The following is a 27,524-nucleotide window of genomic DNA, read 5'->3' as shown; positions in this document are numbered from 1 at the left end:
TAAAACAGTTATTGAAAACTACAACGTCGGATAAAATCAATGTTTTACCTATAGTGTTTTCCGTATTTTGCTATACATGTATTTAAAGAGATTTTGTAAGACGCTCACAAACTATTATCTTCTCTATATGATGTCGAAGAGAGATTTTGTGGGTCTATTCTGATCTGATACGAACTTTTTTCAAATCTTTATCTATTTTGTCAGGTTGCAGGCATTGTCTCAAATGATCCTCCAGCATAATTGATTTCATATCGGTATAAAAAGGCACTTAGGCAACCGCTAGTATGACAAGTAAAGGAATAAATACCAATTTTAAATAATCAACGCTGTACAGTCTACATTCTTTTTGTTAAACATTGGTTGCATGTAGAAATTGAAATTAGATACAACAATTTTTCGTTTGAATGGCAGGATAAATATTTAAAGGATTAACTCTGGTACAAATCATATATTAGTGTATGAAAGAATTACATTAATTTGATGTTAAAATTAAAGTGACGACTTTAATTTAATTAAATGAAATCTATTATCGTAGACCCCCGTGGACACCTCATAGACCCCCAATTTATGTTTTCCCTTTCGTAGACCCCTTGGAAGTCTTCGTAGACCCCTGGGGGTCTATATAGACCACTTTGGGAATCACTGCACTACATCATCCATTCTATTTATAAAGCCAGGTCATGACTCGTACAAACTAACTTCTAAAGTAAAAGAGCTGGCGGGAGACAGGCATGCACTCAGCACTAGCCTATAAAAGTAATTAAAATAAAAAATACAAAATAGATAAAAATAGCTCAAACAGCGCCAGCTCACATAATCTAGATATATCTAGATCTAATATAGACTCTTATCTTATATAATACAGACGTTACTTCAAAAAAGAAGATGATTACGTCCTACGCGTCATGCATTTAGTCATGCATATTAACCAATGACTTAAATTCTGCCAAGTCACTGGTTTTCCTGGCTAGCTCAGGCAACCCATTCCATGCTCTAATAGCACTAGGGAAGAAGGAGTATTTGTACAAATTTGTCCTAGCATATGGGACGAGGAATGTGCCTTTATTCTTTGTGTCTTTCAGAGTATTTTATTAAATTTTGTTTTTGTATTTGAAGATTATGGTTCAGTGTTTTATGTATGATTGCTACTTTACTTTTGAACCTTCTGTCCTGAAGGCTTTCTAAATTTAGTGATTTTACTAAAGGTGTTACTCTAGTCAAATGTTAATATTCGTTTGTTATGAATCGCACTGCTCTATTTTGTGTCTGTTCTAGTTTCTTAATGTTTTCTTGAGTTGAGGGGTCCCAAACAGAGGATGCATATTCTATTATTGGCCTAACCAAGGTTAAATAATATTTTAGTTTTATGTTCTTATTTGATTTATAGAAATTTCTTTTAATAAATCCTAATGCTTTGTTTGATTTTTTTGTAGTTTCATCAATATGTGGATTCCATGACAGTTTTTCATTTATTATAACACCTAGGTATTTTGCGTTTTTAGTCTGTGTTACTGGTTTGCCATGAATAAGATAAGTGGAATTAATTTGTTTTAGTTTTTTTGTTAATCTTAACAACTGACATTTTTCTGGGTGGAAAGACATGCTCCAATTTGATTCCCATTTCTGTAATTCATCTAATTCTCTTTGTAAAATATCTGTGTCTTGTGTTGTTTTTATTGTTCTATATATTATGCAATCGTCTGCAAATAATCTGACTTTTGTTCCTGAAGTAATGCAATTTGGTAAATCATTTATGTAAATTAAAAATAGTAGTGGACCCAAGACTGTTCCTTGAGGTACACCTGAGTTTACTGTTATCGGTGTTGATTTAGAGCCATTTATTATTACAGTTTGTTCTCTCCCTATCAGAAAGTCCTTAATCCACTGATGCAGTGGACCATTAATGCCGAAATATTTTAATTTTTTAAGGAAACTATGGTGGTGAACTTTGTCAAAAGCCTTAGAAAAATCTAGTAAGATAGCATCTATTTGTTCACTATTATCTAAATCTTTAGAAAAATCATCAATTAGTCCTATTAGTTGTGTTTCACATGATCTATATTTCCTAAAGCCATGTTGGTATGGTGTGAGGACATTATATTTGTCTAAGTGGTTTATGATGTTGCTACATATTATGTGTTCTAGGATTTTACATGTGATGCTGGTAAGTGATACAGGTCTGTAGTTTCCTGGGTCAGATTTTTCTCCTTTTTTAAATAGGGGGGTGACATTAGCTTCTTTCCAGTCCTTTGGTACTCTGCCCTGGTTAAGTGAAGCCTGAAAGAGTATTTTGAACACTGGGGCTAGCTCATTACTTAGTTCTTTGAGTAATCTAGCTGGAATACCATGGGGTCCCGAAGCTTTATTTGGTTTGGTGTTGGCTAATAGTTTTTGAATTCCATTTTCTTGTACTACTATATCTTCTATGTTGTCTACTTGGTTCAAATTCAGTAATATGTCTTTGTCTCCTGGGGCTGAGAATGCTGATGCAAAGTATTTGTTTAGGATGTTTGCTTTAGTTTCATTATCATTATGTATTATGTTATGTTCATCTTTTAATGGCGCTACGCCTGTTGTTTCCATTTTCTTAGACTTAATGTATGACCATAGGTTTTTGTTGTTATCTTTAGATATTACATTGTTTATGTATTCACTCTGCAGCTGTCTGCTTACTTTTTGGGATAAGTGTTTTTTTTTTTATATACTTTTTGTAAACTCTTTCTGCATTAGTTTCTTTAAATTTTCTATATAGGTTTTCCTTCTGTTTACAAAGCTTCTTTAGTTTATTATTAAACCAGCATTTATTTATTTTGTTTGATGTGTATTTAATTGGTATATGATTTTCTATAATGCTTTTAAGATGGTTTTTAATGAAATTCCAGAGGTCATCGACTGGTTGGTTAATGTTTTTTAGCGGCCCCCGTAAGGGGAAAGAGCCGCTATTAGGTTTGTGCAAAATGTCCGTCTGTCCGTCTGTCCGTCTGTCCGTCTGTCCGTCTGTCACACTCAGATCTCGAAAACTAGAAGAGATATGAAAAATATTATTTCATCATTAAATCCGGCTTGAAAAGTTTAGGTGCAACGGCTACTTTTGGTTTTCTAAAAGCAAACCGTTTAATTTATAAAATTAATTATGCAAGCGATTTTTTCATAAAAATACACCAATTCTAAAACAATTACGTAAATGTAAGGGAGGCAATGTTACAATATGCTAACAAAGATGGACAATTTTTGTGTATTTTCAGTATCACTAAGTCAAATATATTTTTAAAATGTACAGGAAATGTTTACAACAAATACAAATAATAGTTAAAGACGTTTTTTTCTGGTCAACTAGCTGCTAAAATTAAAAGAAAACATTTCTGTTTGTTTATAGAGGCTAATAATGCACTTTGTATGTAAATATCACGCACATTTTTTTAAATGGACTTTTTATGAAGCGATTTTCGTGCAGTAGCGTAACGTCGCAACATGATCAGGTGCTAAACCAATTCCTTAAACTTTTTTTAAAAATCAGATTTTATTTATTTTTTGTTTAGTGCCCCCATCCGAATAAAAGAAGCTTATTTTTGTGCGTTTTGTCTGTTGGTCGGTCTGTCCGTCACGATTAGATTTAAAAAACTAGAACTCTAAAAGCTATTGAAAATCTGATTTACCCTTTAATGTTCCTCCCATAACATCTCAATAGTTTTAAGTATCTAAAATTGATTGTTCCGGATTTTTTTGTGCAAAACTAATCAACGCCAACAAATGTTTGTTTGCTCTTCTAACTTATATTACATTCAATTTCCATGCTTAAACGTTGCAAAAACACAATATCAATAATATGTTGTTCCGTTTTTTATGTAAATAGCATATTAATGCTAAATCATAATCTCTATACTGACTTATATTTCATTAAGTGTAAAAATGTTCCGGATATTGTTTTATAAAACATGAATTATGCCTAATGATTGTTTGAAATCGCATAAGGCTTTTAAAAAAAGTAATTTACTAGAATTGATTACTGAAAATTACTTTTTAGACATTTAATTTTCTTGTAAAACATAACATAGAAGTTTTGTAATCGATAAAGAAAGTTCCGGATTTTGTTTCTTACAAATCGTCGCCAGAAATTTCCGAATTTATTTAAAAATCTACTAACGCCAAATAATTGTTTGAACTCCCTCTTCTAATTAATAAACAAATAATCTTCTCATTTACGAAATAATGTTTTTACGGATTTTTATGAAAAATATTTTAACTCACTACTCTCTTACGGTACATTTAACTTTCTACCTAAAACATTAAAAAATCTAATTATCGTTAATATTATGTTCCGATTTTTAAGGAAAACAGAATCCAAACACCAAAGTAAGGTATGAAAATCTTTCCACGTGGCTGTAGTACATCTAATTTTTATACGAGACCATCCAAAAAATTTAATTAACGGTATTACATTTATCTGAAATTCTCTTTTTCTTTTACTATTTATACAAACATCCGGAACAATCTATTATATAAACTTTTCAATTGTGTTCATACCTAAAAATTATTGCGATGTTTTGAAACGTAAAATAAAGGTTAATCAATTTTTAATAACTTTTAGTTGTTTTTTTTATATCAAGATAACGGACAGACCGACTGACAGACAAAACGCAAAAACAATGTGGCTTTGATCCTTTTTAAATAATATCTATTAGAACTCAGTGCACCAATGTCTATGAACCCTCGTTAAATATCTCGTGTAAATAAAGACATTTTTTTATGGTACCGGTACTAGCCTATTGTGAGGTAATGGAATTTTTTTTTCTTTGACGTCATATGAATGGACTCTTTAAATGTAATGTTAAAAGAACGCACTCGGTGCACCAATGTCTATTAACCCTCGAAAAAATTGCTTGTATTAATGAAAACATATTTTAGTCTAACTAAGCCGTGTGACGTAGTGTTTTTTTTTCCCTTTGACGTCACATGGAATGAATTCTTTAAATGAAATGCTAAAAGAACGCACTCGGTGCACCAATGTCTATTAACCCTCGAAAAAATTGCTTGTATTAATGAAAACATATTTTAGTCTAACTAAGCCGTGTGACGTAGTGTTTTTTTTTCCCTTTGACGTCACATGGAATGAATTCTTTAAATGAAATGCTAAAAGAACGCACTCGGTGCACCAATGTCTATGAACACTCGAGAAATGGCTCGTGTTGATAAAGGTGATTTTTAGTCTAGCTAGGCCTTGTGACGTAGTGTTTTTTTTTCCTTTGACGTCATATGGAATGAATTCTTTAAATGAAATGCTAAAAGAACGCACTCGGTGCACCAAAGTCTATGAACACTCGATAAAAGGCTCGTAATGATGAAGGCGATTTTTATTCTAGCTAGGCCGTGTGACGTAGTGTTTTTTTTCCTTTGACGTCATATGGAATGAATTCTTTAAATGAAATGCTTAAAGAACGCACTCGGTGCACCAATGTCTATGAACACTCGATAAAAGGCTCGTAATGATGAAGGCGATTTTTATTCTAGCTAGGCCGTGTGACGTAGTGTTTTTTTTCCTTTGACGTCATATGGAATGAATTCTTTAAATGAAATGCTTAAAGAACGCACTCGGTGCACCAAAGTCTATGAACACTCGATAAAAGGCTCGTAATGATGAAGGCGATTTTTATTCTAGCTAGGCCGTGTGACGTAGTGTTTTTTTTCCTTTGACGTCATATGGAATGAATTCTTTAAATGAAATGCTTAAAGAACGCACTCGGTGCACCAAAGTCTATGAACACTCGATAAATGGCTCTTATAGATGAAGGCGATTTTTATTCTAGCTAGGCCGTGTGACGTAGTGTTTTTTTTTCCCTCTGACGTTATATGGAATTAATTCTTCAAATGAAATGAAAAAAGAACTCGGTATAGTAATGTTTATTAAGCCTCGTTATGTGACTCGCGTTTAAAAAAGGAATGATATCTTGATTTAGATCTAATCTAGATTTTTTAAACTAGATCTAGATTTTTATTACAGTATATCTAGATCTGGATTTATATTCTAATTAAAATTATTTTAGAGTCTAGATCTAGAATTTCTAGATCTAGTTTAGACTAAAATAGACTAGATTAAGATGTAGAATTTCAATTTCTAAACTTAAAGTGTAAAAAAAAAGTGTAGATTTTCATTTCCAAACGTTTTGATCAATATTGTAATGTTTTAATATACTAAAACTAATCTACTATTTTTTTTATTAAATTTAAATTTACGGCAAATGAATCTTTGAAACATTATTACTTTTGACCATCGGATGGCTGCCTGGTCGTGCGGTTTGCGCCCTGGACTGTCGTTCAGATTTATGGATGGCCCAGGGTTCAAACCCTGCCCGCTCCCATCCCCCGTCGTCCTACGGGAGGTTTGGACTAGGAAGTAATTATCTTCAACTCTGAAGGAACATCCGAAACGTGTAAAACATTTTACATCAAAATTAAATCACCTCTTGAATATTATTTGCGAATATGCAGATCCGACAGGGATCCGACTTCGACGGGGGCCGCCTCTGAGTTTGTGTAACACAAACTCTCTTTGTAATCTTGTTTCTAATAAGAATGTTTGTTGAAAGTTTAATTCAGCTTGGTGTAGTTGTGTTAGGTTACATTTATTCCAGAGTAAGATTTTTCTTTTGGGTTTTGTATTGGCTACTGCTTTTATCTGACTATGTATTTTTATGATCTCATGGTCTGATAGACCAGGGATAATATCATAATCAACTACTAATCCAGGCCTGTTGGTTAAGAAGAGATCTAATGTGTTGTTTAATCTAGTTGGCTTTTTAATGATTTGATCTAAACTTAGGTTGTGTAAAGTTTCTATGAAAAGCTCATTTATGTCCTTAAGGTTTTGGTGTTTATCTATGGTTAGTGTTTTCCAATTTATATCAGGTAGGTTGAAATCACCCATAATCCAAAAAACTGCATTTTTATTTGTCTCTTTAAGTGTAGTAATCTGATTACATAGTTCCTGCATGTATTCTAAACTAGAATTTGGTGGTCTGTAAATGCTGCCTATTATTAGGGATGTTGAGGTGGTATTAATTTTACAAAATGTTGATTCTATATTTTTTGAGTTAGGTAAGGTAATTTCTTCTGCTATAAGAGTGTTTTTTATTGCTAAAAGAACTCCTCCATGATTATCAGCCCTATCTTTTCTAAAAATTTCATAATTACTATTGAAAATTTCTGCATTATAAATTTCAGGATGTAGCCAAGTTTCTGTGCCTGCAATTATGTCTGGTTTCTCACATTCTAATAAAATTTCTAAGTCTGCTGTTTTGTTCCTAATGCTTTGAAAATTTATTACTAAGGTTTTAAGGTATTTGGGGTTACTTCTTTAGTAGGTTTGTTTAGTGAGGCTGTTGTATTAATTTTAGTAGATTTAGGTTTAACAGGAGTGGATCTGGCTAGTGGTTGGTGAGTTTGGTTTGGGATGGTGTTTAGGATGTTTCTAGAATAGTTACATAGTTATAGTAGAATGTCTAAACTAATAGATCTAGTCTAATAAAGTAAAGACAAAGTAATATTTAATATAGATTTCAATTACTAGATCTATTTGGTATATTATAATATAATTATTGACTTATAATTTTAAATTTACATCTAGATCTAAGACTAAGACTACTAAGACTCTACTTAAGACTAAGAGACTAAAATAATTAAATATAGACTATTATGACTATTGATCTAATAATCTAATAGTAGTATTCAGTAGTAGGCCTAATAGAGTTAATAGACTAATACTAGATTCTAATACTAATAGACTTAGACGTCACTAGACTCTAGCTCTAGATCTAGTAAAAAGTTTTAAAATAAAAAGAGTCGACATTTCTTTTAGATCTATAGTAAAACAAAATTCTTTGCCTGCAGCTATACAGGAACACACTGGTGTTTAATAAAAAGCAGCAAAATGTAGATCTATAGAAGCAAGGAATTATCAGGATTTATCAAGCAGTGAAACTTGCTAGAAATATAATGAACACGTGTATTTTTTTTAAAAGGCGGGAATAGCGGCCATTATAGGGTAACCGTCAAAAGGCTTTCTAGTGACCTGTGCACCCTCTAGTTTATTCTCCTCTCTATTATCCATTAAATATATTCTCCAAATTACATAGATCTAAATATTTATTGGTGTGTATGTTAAAAAAGTTTGTAAAATTTGTAATTAAACTTTTTAGTTTGTAACTAAAAAAAAAAAAATTAAACTAAGATTTTAACTAAACTTTTTTTTTTAAATTAAACTTTGGCCTTAACTATTTTTTTTTTAGTTAAACTAAAAGTTAGCAACTTTTTAGTTAACTTTTGCCCATCACTACTTTTGGTGCCACTGGTCAATCTAACAGTCGTCGCCCGAATAATATAAACACAGAGGGTACACAAGTGATATGCTATAGATGTGGAAAGGGCGGACACATTGCTCGATGGTGTCGGGTAAAGATAAATGAGAATAGAGGTCCAACACAGCAATGAATAAGAGTATTACCAGAAAGGGGGCAACAAGTGGGATTGTTTGCATGTCACGCTGATACATTTAATTTTCTAGATTATAAAGATAAATCAGTTGGTGGATTGAAAATAGTTGAGGGATTTTTAGGAGATCGAAGGGTATCTGTCCTACGAGATAAAGGGGCGAGCATAATTGGGGTCCGAGAAAGTTTGATAGAAGAAAGTCAGAAGATAGATGGGTTTTTCACTTTAAAATTAATAGAAGGACAGACTTTTCAGTATCCACTTGCTTGGATAGACATAGATACTCCATTTTTAAAAGGAGTCTTTGTAGCGGCCATGTTCAAGGACCCAATAGCAGATATTATTATTGGAAATGTTGATCAGGCTAAAGCATTTTTATATGGGAATGCTGTTACTAGGGCAATGGCGAAAGCAGAAGACAATAGGGTCAAATCGGAAGATAATGACAGGATTGGTTTAAGTAAGTGGATGGAATTGGACAGTGATTTTGGAGAGGATCAAAGAAATGATAGTTCGTTAGTTAGATTATGGGAAAAGGCGAAAGCAGGAACGGTCGAAGATAAGAAAAAGGGATTGGTATCATTTATAGTGGAAGAAGGTCTACTTTACAAAGAATTTGAGAGAAAAGATACCCATGGGGTAATAGAACGACAACTTGTAATCCCTACGAATAGACGTGAACTAATATTAGAAATAGCACACTCTACACCTTTAGCTGGACATATGTCTATAAATAGAACCAGGTATCGGGTATATTCGCATTTCTTTTGGCCTGGGGTAGATAAAGATATAAAAACATACATTAAATGTTGTGACCTTTGTCAAAGAGGTAGACACCCAGGAAAAGCTGGAAAGGTAGAACTAGGGCGCATGAATATTATTTCCACTCCATTTGCTAAAGTTGCTATTGATATCATAGGACCACTCCAAATGACAGATCGGAAGAATAGATTCATTTTAACGTTGGTTGATTTGGCAACAAGATGGCCGGAAGCTATACCACTACCTAATACAACAACACCAGTAGTAATAGAAGCTCTAAGTGCTATTTTTAATAGAATAGGATTCCCGGAACAGATACTCTCTGATAATGGATCTCAGTTCAGATCCGAATTATACAAAGAAATATGTCAGTTTTTTTAAATAAAGATTGTTAAATCAACACCATTTCACGCCATGTCAAATGGGGGCGTAGAACGCTTTAACGGGACTTTGAAGTGCATGCTGAAAAAGACGGCCGAAGCAGAACCTAAGAATTGGGATAGAGTTATAAATGCACTTCTGTTTGCGTACAGAGAGGTACCAAATGAGTCTACTAACATTTCCCCTTATGAAATGTTGTATGGAAGGAAAGTCAGGGGGCCTATGTCAATTCTAAAAGATCTTTTTACTAATCAACAGGTAGAACCAGAAATAAAGAATGTGTTTGACTATTTATTAGACCTAAAAAGTAGGCTGGCTGTGGCTTGCCAAATAGCTCAGAATAATAGCTCAAAACGTAAGGAAAATTATAAAAGGTATTATGATAGAAATAGCAAAGAGAAAGATATTCAAACAGGTGATTCTGTGCTTTTACTGAAACCACAGAGACAGAATAAGTTAGCCTTGCACTGGGAGGGGCCTTATAAAGTAGAAAAAAGAATTAACAAGTTTAATGTAAAAATAAAGAAAGGCAATCGAGTAAAAATTCTTGATGTTAACAGATTAGTAAAATATCATGAAAAAACAACACGGAATGTACGGGTAAGGAAAATAGTGATCTACAACTCTCGGGAAGTGCGTCTTATGTCTTGTATGGGGGTCAAGGGGAAGAATTATTACATGCGTGCATAGCGTCCCTTGTAACCGACCAGGAAGATGATAACCAAGAGGATGAAGTTACTGAGTTACCTACTCTTGAGAGTACAAATTCCAGGGAACATATTAGTATCAATACTGAATTAACCGAATCCCAAAGAGAACAGATTCAGACGCTAGTTGAGAAGTATAAAGATGTAATTACTGATATACCGGGTAAAGCGAAGGTTAAATCATTCAACATTGAGCTCACAATAGAAAAGCCTATAACACTGAGGCCATACGCAGTTCCTATTCATATGAGAGATGTCTTAGACAAGGAGATAGAGAACATGATTCAAATGGACATTATTGAAGAGTCTCAATCGCCCTATGCATTTCCTGTCGTTTTGGTTAAGAAAAAAGATTCAACAGTACGTACTTGCATAGATTTTCGGAAATTAAACGCGGTTACCAAATTTGATGCGGAGGCTATTCCAGACCAAGAAGATCTTTTCTTACAACTTAATAGTGCCAATTTTTTTTACAAAGATAGATCTAACAAAAGGCTTCTGGCAAATACCAATAGAAGAGAATAGTAGGAAGTACACTGCATTCAGGGTACCAAGTGGTCACTTTCAATTTAAATATCTACCGTTTGGTCTGCTTAATTCTCCTAGTTTTTTTAATCGGACTGTGAGGACCATTCTTAAAGGACTGGAAAATGTTGTGTTTTATTTTGATGACATTTGTGTATTCGGGCATGACTGGTCATCACACTTAATAGCACTAGAGAAAGTGTTGTCCATGCTAAAAGAATATGGGTTTACTATCAAGCCAAGCAAACTTGAAATCGCGTATCCTAAAATAACTTTCTTGGGTAATATTGTAGGTGAAGGAAACATATACCCAGAACCCAATAACAGAGACAAGGTATTAAATATAAAAGCACCAAAAACGAAAAAAGAGGTTCGATGTTTGCTAGGTATTGCTAATTTTTATAGCAGATTTATTCCAGCGTTCGCGGAAATAGTATTTCCAATAACTGGATTGTTAAAAAAAGGGACACCGACGAGGGTCAATTGGACTCCAGAATGTGACCGGGCATTAAGAAAAATTCAAATGTGCATGACACGGGATCCTATACTGAAATTACCAGACGTTAATAGACCATTTATTGTGCAAACAGACGCGTCGGACATAGCCATATCATGTTGCCTTCTGCAGGAAGTAAAAGGAATATTCCATCCTGTTAAGTTCTTGAGCAGAAAACTGTTGCCCAGAGAACAACGGTATTCTGTAATAGAGAGAGAATGCCTTGCCATTGTTTGGGGGGTGCAACGCTTGTCCAGATATTTATATGGCGCTAAATTCACAATTCAGTGTGACCATAGACCACTGGCCTTTTTGAAGAGCGCAACATATGGGAATATTAGAATTTGTCGTTGGGCTCTATTATTACTATCATTTAACTTTAATGTAGAACATCTAAAGGGCAAACTAAATGTAATTGCTGACTTTCTATCTAGACTAACAGAATAGACCAACATGACATTGATTACAGATAACTGACATTTAATATTTATTCTTTTCAAAGTTATTTGTTTGCTAGGATTGGGGATATGTAATTAACCGCCTTTTACAAAAGGTAGAATATATGTTTGCACAATATTTTTTGTTTACATGTTGATATATATATATATATATATATATATATATATATATATATATACATATATATAATTATAATTGCTTAGTATGTTATATATAACATTTACATTTCGGAAAATATGCTTGTTCACTGGCTATTTTTTGTTTGTTTACATGTTGATATATATATATATACATATAATTATTATTGCCTAGCAGGTTGTGTATAGTATTGACATTTCATGTGGATACATCGTTTTTTTTGTGGTTTTTTTTTTTACAAACTGTAGGCTATGTTTTAGTACCAAGATTACTTTTGTTTGCATGTTGATATATGTACGTTTGGAAAATCTCTTTATTGGAACTTTGTCTGTTTTAAATGAACCCAGAAACAGACAAAAATTAGAGGGGGGAGAAATGTCAGGACTGAGTTCTGGTCAGCCTGGGTCTCCTGTTTACTGTAGAGGAGAAGGGGGGCAATTCAGGTTGTTGATTTCAAAATCTGTTATTGTTTTGGGTTGTTTTTATTTTGGTGAGATGTTTTGTGGAACACAATGTAACTCATGATAAGGCAGAGTGTGTTTTTTTGTTCCTAGTCCAGGACAGTTGGACTTTTTTGGATATATATAGTGTAAGTGTGGACTCTAACTATTTTTCTGTATTATAGTGCAAATAATGTAATTAAACATGTTCTATGTCGGTAAAGTGGCATTCTGAATCTTATTTTGTCCTTGTATGTGTCATTATGGTATTGCCCAGGACTTGGGTACATTTAGCATGACACATACATATATTTAGAGAGAAAATGAGTTTTGACAGTCTTCCGAAAGAATGATGGATCAGAATGTAATAAAGATTATGTACACACACACACATATATACATCTTTAAAAAATTCGCGGGGAGGGGGTCGGGGGGGGGGAGGAAAAAATCTCCCCCCCAAACCCCCCCCCCCGAAAAAAATCCTGGCTACGCCCATGATATAATATATATATATATAAGTGGGCTAGTTATGAGGTTTCCTACGAAAGATTAACCACTTCATAGATCTGATTTACGTTCTTGGAGCATTCAGATACAAAAAGAAAAGGAAGAGAATAAGATATTGGTAAATATGGCTGGTGGTAGTTTTTCAAATACGGTCAAACCGTGACGCGTGCAGCCAACCTTAAAGATTGATTCTCTGGGTTGTATGGTGATGTGGTCTGATCAGCAGAAGGCTACCGAAACTCGCAAGCTGTCACAACTCGGCACATTTTGTTTGAAAGAGAGAAAACTCTGTTCCACTTCCCGCATCTTAAGCCACTACCTTATTTACATTTAAATAGTTTTTGACCAAGTTAACAACATTCGAGTAGGTTATAAAACAAATACCAACCTGGTTATGGTCAAGGGTATAGCAACGAGTGAACACTTCACGTTCTTTCATTAATGTCTCCACGTGATAGTATACTAAGGCTGCGTACATCAAAAGGGAAGTAATCAATGCAAATTTAAACCACGCATACCTAATTGATCTCTTCATTTTCTTTGGAACCCATCAAGCTGACACCACAAGAGAATTCTCAAAGGAAGATTTGAGCTCTAGAATAAATAATAATTATATTTCAAAAGTACAATTCATCTACATAAAGATCTTTTACGTCTTCATTTTAAACTGTCTTCATAAGTTTTCTTAGCATTTACAGGAAAACAATCATCAACATCTATTATCTGTTGTCATATATTATCTACAATTCTTGCAAATTGAAAACTATTATCAAAGTCTGTGACCTGTTGTCATATATTATCTACAACTCTTGCAAGTACTTCTCTATCCATACTGCCACTAGCAGGGGCGGACTGTATGTCAAATAGGCTCGGGCATTTCTATACACTTCGGCCCATAAGTTGTCCATCATTTGGTTTCCTTCATTTCTAGGTCTACTTGTCCTCAAAATCATTATGTTAAGTTTGATAACGTATAGATAACTGTACACATGAACACACAGTGAACTCAATACCATTATAAGAATTATAGGCCTTAAGCTGTCCTAAAAGGACAAAGCCTGCTAGTAACACTGTTTATGGATGTAGGCTATTTAATTATTAAGGAAAATGTGTTAGATTAAATTAGTAGGTCCTCTTACACTTTAGAGTTTCCAAAAGATTTTTTTAACACGCGGCTCGGATGGCCTTTTTTTTAAAGAGAATATTATAAAACCTTTAACTGTTTAATACGTGTTATAGAGGTATTCCTGAGGCCCTTTAAATGGCCCTTCCGGCCAATTTGGGTATCGATCCACCAAATGCCCATATAGCAGGTCCGCCCCTGGTCACTAGAGCATTGAACGGGTTGCTTTAATCATTGGACGAGCTCTCAGCCAAATCACAAGAAAGATGACGCTTACTATAAGCTATCCCGACAAGACCAACGTCTAATCTTTCGACTCAGGACCGGACACAACAGAATGCGACAACACATGTACCGGAAGCTCAAAATTGGAACCAGTGAAATCTGCCCATGTGGAGTATCACCAGAGAATGCAGACCACGTCCTCCAAAACTGCTCTCTATACCAAGAGGCCGTATAAGACATTGGCCCCAAATCACCCCAATAGAAAGGAAACTATATGGAGAGATCCCTGATTTGGAAACCACTGCGCAGTTCATCTCATGTATTGGTCTACTCATCTGAACACTCTAACATAACAATGAGAACGAAGAAGAAGAAGAATTGACATAGCAAAGTTTAAGATAAACACGTGGTTACGTGCAGGATGTAATAATCTTTTTTTTTAAAGAACGTTTGTGATTTATAAGATAATGATCGAGCTTTTCTATCTATTTTTTTTGTTACTTTTCGTACTACTTACATTTAATAAGTCCTTATTGTTTTTCATTGGAACTTACCCTCATTTAGATAAACAACTCCATCTTATAGAAATCACTTTAAAACAAACAATTTTTTTTACAGTATTACATTTTAAAGAATAAACAACATGTATGATCTTAGGGAAAAACATAGTCAAAGTTAGTTCTATTGGTGTCAGCTGGTATTAGTCACAGAATTGATTTGAAAAATCAATTTAAAGGTCAGATGTGTTCCCGCCAATTTCTAAATGCTCAATTTCAAAGGGCTACTTCAGAACAGTTGTATGACACGTCAAAGCTCTAATGGGTACCTTACATTAGTTCGGGACAAGTAAAGTCGGATGGTCGTTGTGCTGGCCACATGACACCCTCGTTAACAGTGGGCGATATAAATAGATCACAAGGTCTGAAAAGGGAACTTTTTACTTCAAAAGTACTGAATACACCCTGGATACTTCCGATTCAGATGCGCCACATCAAATTTTACAAGTTTCAGTCCTTAAAAGTATGGTCATTGGTAACATATTTGGTTTGTTATTCATATTTGTGTATAGTAGATTCAGGGATTAAAAACATAACAAAAAAGCTTTACTTATAGAGTCTTTCTTTGTTAACATTTCTGTTTGCATTTATAATTTTATTTTATAATTTCTGTATTTATAATTTGTGAACACTGTTAGCAGTTTTAAATAAAAAAATAAACATACAGGCATTTTATAGTTCAATTTGCTTTGTTTTCACTATATCTGTAATATGAAGAGTTAATTTCGTGACCTCAGTTTATTTTTAATCAGCATGTGACAGGCATGGCAAGATTACAGTTCCAGTAACTTTACCAATCATTGACGGCTTAATTTACTTTAATTAATTTTATTTAATTGATGATTTCTTAGACGTGACTTTGCTTCCTCAAATATGTATGACTATCTGTTTTTTTCTTTAGAGTAACTTAGGCCAATACCGTCTTTAAAAATGTTTGAAATTATCTTTCTTTTTTTTAAATTATAAAAAGCTTAAATAGGTAAACATAAAAAAATGTCCAAGCCTAATACAAAGAAAAAATAAATATATCTCTATACATTAAAAAAATATCCAATGCTTACAAAGGCATTAAACCAACGATTTCTTTGTTTTTGGTCTGATTAGTTTTAAAGCATTTTGGTCAATTTGGGCGTCGTTAAAGCTAGTAAATTAAGTTCCTTAAAAACTTTTTAAACTAAAAATTCGTTATTATGTTTGCGAACAAGCATGCTTTTTTTTTTTGGTTGAGTGAAATGCACCACTTGTAATTATGCAGTGCGCCATAGGTTGGCCACCCCTGGTCTATGTAATTCTGACTGATATAATGATTGTTGAATGTAATTAGATCTCCTGAAATTTTTATATTTTACTAGTTTTGAATATTCCTTCAGAATCTAAGAGAATTACTTGTTAGCCCCAACCTCCCTCAGGACGGCCAGTGATTCTAAAGATTCGAACCCAGGACCACCGAGACGACAGTCCAGAGCGCACACAGCCAGACACCCAAATGATTTTAAGGGTATCGATAGTGGTAGATAGTATTCTATCCTATGTGACTATTGTTAAGTTTAATGTAGAAAGTATTGTAACCTATGTGACTATTACTGAGTTTAAGTGAGAAAGTATTGTAACCTATTTGAATTTAGTTAGGTTTAACAGAGAAAGAATTCTAACATATGTGACTATTATTAAGTTTAACGTAGAAAGTATTCTAACCTATGTGACTATTGCTAAGTTTAACAGAGAGAGTATTCTAACCTATGTGACTATTGTTAAGTCTAACGGAGAAAGTATTGTAACATATATAACTATTGCTAAGTTTAACTGAGAAAGTATTGTTACGTATGTAACTATCGTAAAAGTTTAACGGAGAAAGTGGAGTTAACAATAGAGCTATTGGCATTTTCATTTAAATGGAACTAGAATGGGGATGTAGATCTACCTAAACTAAACTTATGATTTAGCACTCTTAAGATCTATATCTATTAGATCTAGATCTAAAATATAAAATTGAAAAAATTTAGATGCAATTTAGATTAGATTTATGAAAGAAAAAAAGCCTAGATAATCTATCGATAGACTGAATGCAGAACTGAATTAAAAAATAAAAGATTTATTTTAGCATATTATAACATTGCAATATTGATCTAGACGTTTGGAAATCAAAATCTACACTTTAAGCATAGAAATTGAAATTTTATATCTTGATCTAGTCTATATAATTCTAAACTAGACCTAGAAAATCTAGATCTAGAGTCCACAATGATTTTAATTAGAATATAAATATAGAACTAGTTTAAAAAATATAGATAAGATCTAAAGCTAGCTATTATGTCTTTTTGAAATACGAGTCAGACAATAAGGTTTAATAAACATTACTATACCGAGTTTTAGCATTTCATTTGAAGAACTCATTCCATATGACGTAAAAGGAAAAAATTCACTACGTCAACGGCCTAGTTAGACTAAAAAATGTCTTCATCAATACGAGTTTTCGAGGGTTCATCGACATCGATGCACTGATTTTTTTTTATTTAGCATTTTATTTCTAGAATTCATTCATATGAAGTCAAAGGAAAAAAATCCATTACGTCATGATGAGCTAGTACCAAAAAAAAATGTCTTTATTAACACGAGAGATTTAACAAGGGTTCATAGACATTCTAATAGAATTCATTTAATAGAGGATTAAAGCCGCATTTTTGTGCGTTTTGTCTGTCTATCAGTCTGTCTGTCCGTCATGTTAATATAAAAAAGCAACAACTAAAAGCAATTGAAAATTTGATTAACCTTTAATTTTCCTTTCGAAACATCGCAATAGATTTAAGTATGTATAATAGATCGTTCCGGATGTTTATATATATATTTAGTGAGAGAAAAAGAAAATTCCAGATCAATCTAATACAGTTTTTATATTATCGTACAGCATTTTCAGACGAGCCATAGTAGATTCGATCCAATCCGATTCCGATCCGATCCCACTTCTGACACCAGTTGTTACAAATCTCACTATCTAGGCTCTCTGCAAACTGCACCATACACCACCAACTTAAAGAACTTGACAACTCAGGGCTCCAAAGTAACGTAACACTTTAATAGTTGATAAATAACAGCCAATACTGTACAATTGGCAACACGTACACTGTACAAATATCTCTCCAATAACACCGTTCCGCCGTATCAACTCTTGAACTGGCCTATCCGTCTCGTTCCGGGCTTGCACTGGGTTCAACAGTTCCGGACTGACTTCACACACTAGGCTCGTTGTATCGGACTCGATCGCAGACCAAGATCAAGACGCCAGTCGTCTCAACTGTACTTGATAGTACTCCGCACTGAACCGTCGTAATGCTCCGTACAGAACCACACCGCTGAACTGTGCTATAGTCGACCGTATTATGAACTCTTGACGTGAACCTCCTTTCTGAACCGACTTGACTGCGTCACCTCCGCTCTTATATAGGGTCCCTACTGGCCTTCTCGAACCCGACAGAACGCCGCTCGACGTTTCTAGGTGGTCAGATGACTACAACTCTCGTGACGCTCCTGAGCTCTGTTCACGACGGCGATCCTTCCCGAACTGTCCTGTTGACACTCGACTCGGCTGACCGTCGTAGCTCGTCACGGTTGACCGCTCGTCTAGCGCTGGCCTGGGGCGATTTGAGTCGGCTGACTACACACACACCACTACCCCTCTTTGTGCCACCACCAAGTTTATAACACTGCCCCCTCCTTAGATCTGTCCGTCCCGGTCAGAATCAACATCATGACATTGGCTGTAAAGTTTCATAGCTGCAGGCGGGGGTCGATCAGTGGAAGTTGGCTTGCCTCTTGAGCTTGATTGAGCCATCCATGTTGCAGTCAGCAATGGTCGCTTCCTTCTCTTCCTCCAGTTGGCCTTAACCTGGTTGCATGGACGTCGTGCTTTCATCGCCATACACGTTGAGTTCAGAAAACGTTTTCTTCTTTTCCAACAGTAAGCCTTCATCTGGTTGCATTGATGTCGTGAGCGCATCGTCATCCATGTTGCACTCAGGAAAAGTCGCATTCTTCTTCTCCGCCAATTGGTCTTCATGTGACTGCAGTGTGTCGTGGTTGCATCACTCTCTTGTTCGGTATTGAGGGCAGCCGCTTGACACATGGAGAGGTATAGGATGTAAGGGCTGGGATACCAAGATCTTTGGCAAAAGAGGTGGCTTCATAGGGCTTTGCGAAGAAGGACTGGGATGGGCTTCAAAACCACAGGACAGGGAATATTAATTATTTGATCTAGGTTTAGTAGCTAGATCTAATTCTAGATCCAGATTATATTTCTGATCATTTCGTTTGTAGAAAATATTAGATCCAGAATATTCTAGAATCTAGAGTTAGTTAGAGAGTCAACATGCAGTTTTATCATTACTTCTAAAGGTAACTTTTATTAGAACTTGGACAATTACTTCTAATTTCTTTCTATACTAGTATCATTCTAGTGATTCTATTAAGATCTACATCTATTCCCTAAAGACATTAAAATCTTTTTTCATGTGCACAAATAAATGTTTATTACATTTAGCTAAAGAGATTGGTTGTGCTTTATATTTTTCATGTTTGGCTGTTTCGTCCTTAAAAAAGGTCAAAATAGTTAGTAAAAGTTTAACTAAAGTTTCTTAGTTTAGTTTAACTAATTTTTTCAATTTGTGATTAACTAAAAGTTTAATTACTTTTTTTTTTAGTTCAAACTTAGTTTTAGTTTAACTAAAAAAATTTAGTTTAGTTCCCATCACTATCCGTAAATGAGAAGAAGATTATTTGCTATATTTATTAGAAAAGAGATTTCAAACAGTTTTTTGGCATTAGTAGATTTTTCATGTAAAATTCGGACATTTTGGCGATGATTTGTAAAAAAAAATAAAGTAATGTAGGTCGATTTCTTTTTCAAACAAAATCCGAAACATTCTTTACGGATTAAAAACTTTTGTTATGTTCCAGCAAGAAAATTAAATGTAAAATAAGTCTAAAAAATGAATTTTAATAATCGTTTCTAGTAAATTACTTTCTTATTTTAAAATCCCAAACAACCTATTGTCGATATTTTTGATTAAATAATTTCATTTGACATAAATTTGTTTTAAGATGAAAATACGGAACAATTTGATATAATAAGACAATAGTGACACATTGTCAAAGAGTATAAGTAAAATTAGTCAATTATGTGATTTCAAACAATCATTAGACATAATTTATTTTTTATTAAACAATATTCGGAACAACTTTATAGTTGATGAAATATAAGACAGTATAGAGATTAAGCATTTATGTGCTACTTACGTTAAAAAACCGGAATAACATATTATTGATCATGTGTTTTTGCAACGTTTAAGCATGAAAATTAAATGTAATATAAGTTAGAAGAGCAAACAAACTTTCGTTGGCATTGATTTGTTTTTTACAAAAACATCCGGAACAATATATTATAGATACTTAAAATTATTGAGATGTTTCGGAAGAAACATTAAAGGTTAAATCAGATTTTCAATAGCTTTTAGAGTTGTTTTTTTTTATCTAAACATGACGAACAGACCGACCGATAGACAAAACGTACAAAAATAAGCGTCTTTTATTCTTTATATAAAATCTGAATATTTTAAAAATTTTAAGGGTACTGATTGAAACCATGTCTAGCCTTCTGCTTGTCACACTACAGCACGAAAGTCGCTGCATAAAAAGTCCATTTTAAAAAATGTGCGCGATTTTTACATACAACGTGCATTCTTAACCGTTATAAACAAACAGAAATGTTTGCTTTTAAATTTAGCAGATAGTTGACCAGAAAAAACACCTTTGACTAATATTTATATTTGTTGTGAACATTTTTTGTTCATTTTATAAATACATTTGACTTAGTGACACTAAAAATACAAAAAAAAATTGTCTTTCTTTGTTCACATATTGTAACTTTATCTCCCTTACATTAATGTATTGTTTTAGAATTGGTGTGTTTTAATGAAAAAATCGCTTGCTTAATTAATTTTATAAACTAAAAAGTTTGCTTTTAGGAAACCAAAAGTAGCCGTTGCACCTAAACTTTTCAAGCGCATCGCATTGTGAAATAATATTTTTCATTTCTCTTCTAATTTTTATGATCTGAGTATGACAGACGGACAAACGGACATTTTGTACAAACCTAATAGCGGCTTTTCCCTTTACGGGGGCCGCTAAAAAAAACAACAATAGAAATATTAATTTAAAAAGTTCTTGAAATATTTTATATTTAAACATGCCCAAGAGTTTACGAGTCTGCAATAAAAAAAAATACCAAAGGGAAAAAACCTGCTTCAATTTTATTTTTAACAGTAAGGAAAAAATGGGTCATAGTCTCCCTTTTCTCAATAAATCAATTCTCCTTCTTCCTCTGTTATCTATGTATATATAATTCTCTTCTTCCCTCAACAGTTTGGACGAACTAGAAGTAAAGGAAAGATCACTCTCTTATTTCTTCGGATAGTCACTCCACGAAAAAACAATAGTAGTATTCACACTACGGATGGTTGCCTGCGCGCTGGACTGTCGTTTAAATTTATCAAACCCTGCCCGCTCCCATCCTCCTTTGTCCTGCGAGATGTTTTGGAATAGGAAGTAAACTATCTTCAACTCTAAAGGAACATCCGAAACATGTAAAACATTTTGCAAACAAACATTTTACAAACACTAAATAGCAGCGCCGGACTTAACCATTGTGACCAAGAAGTCATGGAAAGAGAGTAAGTAATCTAGTCTGCTCGAGTTCCTAGCGCAGTTACCAAAAAAAAGCTATTGGCATTTTCATTTAAATGGAACTAGGATAAGGATGTAGATCTGCCTAAACCATGGAACTATACTAATGGAACAACAGCTCCTAGTTTTTACTAGGGGAGTGCCGTCGCGCATCATTTTCACGCATGGTGCAATATGGAGAAATTCAGGAGGATGCAAAAGAAGAAATTTACTCCTCCAGTCACTTGGACTGACCTTCAATGAGAGTAAAACTTTCCTACGCTTTATTTTATTAGATCTCTAAAAACTTCATCCATTTTCTCACAATGTTTTGTGATTTATAAAATTTTCCTGAATAAGGGATCGTCACAAAAGTTATTTTTTTAAGGCCACCCCATTAAAATAGCTGTTTTCAGTACTTTCACATTTGGGTATTTTACACAAAATCTGGATTTTTTTTATGTACATTAAATCATTATCATCTGTCCCGCGTAACTAAATCCTCCACTTTTCCCGGTAACCAATGTTCTTAACAAGAGAGAGAGGCTGGTCCATTATTTGCGTAGTCCAGCCAGCTTTTCTTCTGACAAACCTTTTTTCGTTTATTCTCTTAAAGGATATTTTTTTTAAAGTTAGTCTTACAAAATACAATTCCAAACCAACTCATGCAGTTATCGTCTTTTCACAGTATTGAGGAGTCATCCTTTTTGCCAGCCAGAGTGTTAATTGGCAAAAGTAAAAAATTCATTATTTTAATTTTTTTAGTAAATATTCACAACTATATCTTTTATATAATAATATATTTTTTTAATAATAATATCTTTTATATAGACATGCTTTAATAGATCTAATAAATGATTAACGCGGCCCTACCAATATGGGTATATTAATACTTAAATCTGGGTATTTTAAATTTCGAATGCGCATTTTTAAAAAACCGAACTTATCTATAGATCTCTTATATCTAGAATAATCTAGATCTACAACACCCAGACTTAGACTATGGTTCTAGATCTATTTAAAAGATATTTTTTAAAAAATAACTCAACAGATCTAATAAAGTCATGATTTCCACTCTATTTTCTCTAGATCTAGACCATACATGAGGTCAATATGAATGTTTATAGATCTAGACTACGTCTAGAACTCTAGATCTATCGATCATGACTATAGTTGACTATAGACTGTATTATACTGTAACTGTATTACTAGTATTATATTAGTGTATAGTGACGGTAATTATAGTCACTATAATCAATAGTGTATTGCCTGTAGATCTAGTACCTGTACTAATATTAGTAGATGTAGATCTATAATAATAATACTTTTTAATAGTAGAAAGTAGATTTATAATCTATCAATTCTATCTAATCTAGATCTAAATCTAGACTTCACTTTCACATCACATGATTATTGATACAGACAGTGAATGAAACGAATGCAGTGATTATATTATAGTTTATACTGACTTATAGCTCTACCAGTTGATTATCATCATCTGAGGTCATCTCGAATAATAATCTAGACTAGTATGTCAATGTCTCTTAAAATAATTAATATCATCAGCCATATATCATTTTAAATATTAAAATAGTAGACATAGATTTCTATATTATAAATAGATAGATTAGATCTATAAAATATAATTTTACAAACTTTAGAAATGATTGATTTTATTTTTAATTGATCAGCCTTCTAGACTAGATCTAGCATCTCTAGCTAGACTCTAACCTGTAGTTTGTAGATCTTGGAATTGGATCGAAATTCACCTTCCTAAATTGTCTCTAAAGTCTGTAGCTGATTTGAGAGGCCCAACGAGGCAAGAGTCTATTACTATTAGTACTCTGTCTCTTAATCTATCTAGTAGGCCTACTTGGCTAGTGCATTAGCCTTAGCCATAGTGTAGTCAAATCTTGACAACTAGTCTTCTAGATCTAAGCTTCTAGAATAATTAGATCTAGATCCAGTTTAGATTTAGAATATAAAAGTATTTTACTAGCTAAAATACTAAATTTACTGATCTAAATTCTAGATAGATATACAATATATTGATCCAGTTTAGATTTGGAATATAAAAATATTTACTAGCTAAAATTCTAAATCTACTGATCTATACTTAATATTTTAGATATTATATGACATCTACAAAAATTATTATTAAGATATAATTATAGAATCTAGACTAGTTATTTATGTACATAAAATATATAAATAAAAGATAAAATTTATGCAGGCCTAGATCCCATAAATTTATAATTGATCCAGATCTATCAGTAAAAGTTACCTTCGATGGGAAGTTTTACCCAATCTAATCTATACAAGACAATTTATAATCCATGCCTCGCCTACACCCATACATTAAATAATAGTTCCCATTCCATGCCATGCCCAGACCCATGAGTTCATGAAATAATAAATGATGTGGTGTCAAGTTGGATCTATCCCCTGAAATTCAGCACTTTAATATAAAACTCTCATATCTAGTTAATTATTTGCTATGACACTCTGATCAACTTGGACTTGTGTGATACATATATGTTTCTTATCAGATTTAATGAATGAAGTTTTGGTGCATTTTAAGGCTACAAAAGTATCATCAGGTGCATTCTAACCATTGGTATTTTTCCTGGCAACATTTCTATTCTAGTCTGTGATAAATTATAAATTTAAAAAAATGTTTGTAATGTTTCAGTTATTAACAAGTAGAACCATGCCAACCAGTTCTGATGATGTACCAGAATGGCTCAAGGATCATACTTATACTATTTCTACTCTCTGGGCAGACATTAATAATATTGGCATCCATTCAATATTTATTGTAAGTACTACTATACAATTTTTATTTAAGTTATCTAAAAGATGTTTTGTGAAGTGTGATTTTCATGGTCAAGCAACATCCAAATATCGGGGATGGAATTTAACATTTTTCTCTATTTTTTTTTTATAACACTCTTAAGCAAATTCATCTTTCATGAATGCCTAATATACTTGGCTGTTGTGCAGGCCATTCCTTTACAATAAACTGTTAGATGAAATTAGGCAAAATTATGTCTGATAATTTGTATGTTTGATACAACAATGTATTCAATTTAATAATATTATTTTTTAATTGTAATGTTTTCAAAAGAAATTAGCCATTATGCCTAATTGTATAATTACAGTTATGTTTGGAAATGCAAGAAAAAGGCATGCATTCCTGTCAAGTCAATGATTGGTTGCACCTCTTAAAGGTAAGGTACTGCAATTTTTCCCTATGCACTTTTCTCATAAGCTGAAGTACTTGTATTTTTGAAAAACTAGTTTTCCATGAAAATGTAAATCATAATATATGTTATAGTTGCTTTTAGATGAGTGCAATGTCCATCAAATTAATTGAATATCTGCCTTCACCTTTAGTAATAATTCATAACTATTAAGGTCAGGGCCATGTCTACACATTAACACAGTAGCTCCTTTTAGGTACAGACTATTTTTAGAATAGCAAAATTATATAATTATACTTAATAACATATATACGTTTAGCATGGTCAACACATATGTCACACATATTTTTATTTTTTTAAAATCCTTTTATTTATTTTTATAACTAGATAACTTTCTGTTATGAGAAAAGATGAGATTCTTGGACTCCTGCATAGCACCACCAGAAAGGAAAATCCCATCATGTTGCAAAATAAAAGTCTTGGACCAATTTTAATTTAAGATATATATATTATACTGTAAGCTCTATACATATTTATGTATATCCTGTCATTCAGCCTACAGGTTTGGATTTAGTATTTCTTTAAATCTGTTTGATATTGTACTTGAAAACTATTAATCTGAGCCCCATTAAAACAATAGGGAGTGCAGTGAACGAGTGGTAAAGCACTTGGCTTCTGAACTGAGGGTTCCTGGGTTCAATTAAGACTGGGATATACAATTTCAGAATTCAAAAGGCTAGGGATACATGGCAATAGTAAGGAATAAGTAAAGGCAGTTTGGGGATCCATGGCTGAATGGTTAAGTCATGGGTTTGAATCTCTGTGAAGACTCGGATTAAAATTTTTTAGATTTTTGGGTGCCCCTGAGTCCACCTAACTCTAATGGGTAGCTGACTTTTGTTTTGGAAAGTAAAGATGGTTGGTTGTTGTGCTGGCCACATGATGCACTGGCCAAAGAATCAAATGACCTTAACATCATCTGCCCTATAGATTGTGACGTCTGAAATGGGATATTTTTTCAAAAGGTGGTTGGTTGTTGTGCTGGGTACATGACACCCTCGCTAACCATGGGGCACAGAAACTGATAAACTTTATATCATCTGCCCCATAGATTGCAAGATATGTAAGGGAAATTTTACTTTTTTAAAATTAAAATAAGAATCTATCAAAAGTAAACATAAAATATGGTGCATTCTCCTTAAAACTAAAACCTAGTGCGAAGGTTTAAAATGTTGGCAAAAAAAAGCAACATCATATATTCTTAATTCCCTTTGCAAAACTTACTGAGAAGAACATGCATGTTGTTCCCTCATAAGTTTCTTGACAGAGGAAATCTTGTTTATATTAGATTTGAATTAAGCAAATTAAGAAAAAAATTATAATCATTATTTCAAATGGTTGTATCTAAACCTTATGAATTATTTTTCTGTTATAAGTATATTGAGATTAATGGATAATCATGAAATTGTTAAATAATTGCTGCTATCATTCCATTGACTAAAGAACCATAATTTTTTTTTTTTTTAAATTAATTTCAAAATGATTTTTTTCAAGCATAGAGTTCATATAGATCTTGAGTGAATTTTTTTTTTATTTGACTAATGCTTCAATTTTATTGTATCATATTAGTTGTTAATTTTTATTACCCAGAATATTTAAAAAATGAGTACACTATTTTCATGTAATAATGTAACTTGGTATTCACACAATGCTCAAAATACACCATAATCTTTAGGCCATACAGATTTGTATAAATTAACTTGTTTAAATACATTGTAAATGTATATTGTTTGGATAAGAATAAAGTTTTTTCTGTAGACAATTATTGTTCAAGATTTGTTGATGCTCCTGCTTAATCAATTATATATACAGGTCATTAGTTTTAACACGTCTGATAATAAATGACAGTACAAGTTAGTGAATGAAAATTTGTCATTATTTCAGCTGCTTTAGTCCTACATCAATGTGAGGTACCAGTACTTTGATTGTGTCATATAACAATTTAAAGCAACATTTTGAAATGAATAGTCTGTAGAATTGACAGTAAATACATTTAAGTGATGGGCTGTGATCTGCTTGAATTGGGAGCTGATCATGTATTGAATTTGTGTTTTTGATCTTTACTTCAAGTAAATGTTAATGAGCAATTAATTTTTAATGAATAAATAATTTAAAAATAAATACAAAAGAACCATAAACATCTACTTTAGTTTAATAATTTTTTTTCATCAGAACAGAATTTCCAACTTTGCATTCTTAAAATAAAATATAATTTATTTAGAGTAGAGTCAGAACACAAAATCATAGTTTTAAAATATTAAGTAAATTAAGCTAAGCTGTGATCTCTTATAAACATTTGTATATAGACTATACACAATTTAACTATTATTTTTCATCAAATTGCAGGAACTACTATATGTACTTATGCCTATTTGACAATTAAAAACCATAGTCAATGAAATAGTAATACTAGTAAATGAGATAAAAGTAAACTAAATATCATCAATGCTATTGAAGCCACACTTGTTTTTTTTTTTTTATCTTGTTTGGTGGACTGCAATTAAAGTTGCTATTAATTTCACTGAAATGCCAGTGTCGTCTCTTTGAAACCTAAGCTTATTTTCTTGGTAACTTGAAGTCCAGATATTTGGAGTTTCATTTTAAGCACCTATACTTTCCGAAATGGCATTCCGATAGGCTAAACCTATTTGCCTAACATGTCATATGCACGTAAAGAGGTACCACAGAAATGCTTAGGCGCCAACTTACTTTAACTGACATAGAATAAGAGAGCACCTGGTTG

The 27,524-nt window shown here is 32.9% G+C and overlaps 1 protein-coding gene and 1 long non-coding RNA gene across 5 annotated transcripts in view; one reads left to right on the top strand and one right to left on the bottom strand.

Annotated features, from left to right (window-relative positions):
• LOC106074849 (extracellular serine/threonine protein CG31145-like) overlaps positions 1–17,209 on the bottom strand; it is a 35,319-nt gene extending 18,110 nt beyond the window's left edge. For 2 of the 3 annotated variants that reach the window (XM_056020698.1, XM_056020700.1), the window contains exons 1-2: positions 14,802–14,937; positions 13,288–13,493 (exon numbers count right to left, since the gene is read on the bottom strand). In XM_056020698.1, the coding sequence (XP_055876673.1) occupies positions 13,288–13,434 (147 nt within the window). In that variant the 5' untranslated portion in view covers positions 13,435–13,493; positions 14,802–14,937. Of the gene's footprint in view, positions 1–13,287; positions 13,494–14,801; positions 14,938–17,167 lie in introns of those variants that run through there. The other variant, XM_056020699.1, reaches the window with a different exon arrangement.
• A 5,550-nt stretch (positions 17,210–22,759) lies between these two features.
• Positions 22,760–27,093, top strand: LOC129924618 (uncharacterized). Of its 2 annotated transcripts, XR_008776629.1 has the most exons (4): positions 22,760–23,047; positions 24,211–24,336; positions 24,680–24,748; positions 25,109–27,093. It is a non-coding gene; the product is annotated as an uncharacterized LOC129924618 (long non-coding RNA). The 2 variants fall into 2 exon arrangements; XR_008776628.1 differs by lacking the exon at positions 22,760–23,047 and having other exon boundaries at positions 23,383–24,336.
• Positions 27,094–27,524: the final 431 nt, after the last annotated feature.

Source organism: Biomphalaria glabrata, chromosome 2 (assembly GCF_947242115.1).
Source record: "Biomphalaria glabrata chromosome 2, xgBioGlab47.1, whole genome shotgun sequence".
Classification (NCBI taxonomy): Eukaryota; Metazoa; Mollusca; class Gastropoda; family Planorbidae; genus Biomphalaria; species Biomphalaria glabrata.
The sequence above is the reverse complement of the archived record's forward strand: the minus strand, read 5'-3'. Positions and strand labels throughout refer to the sequence as shown.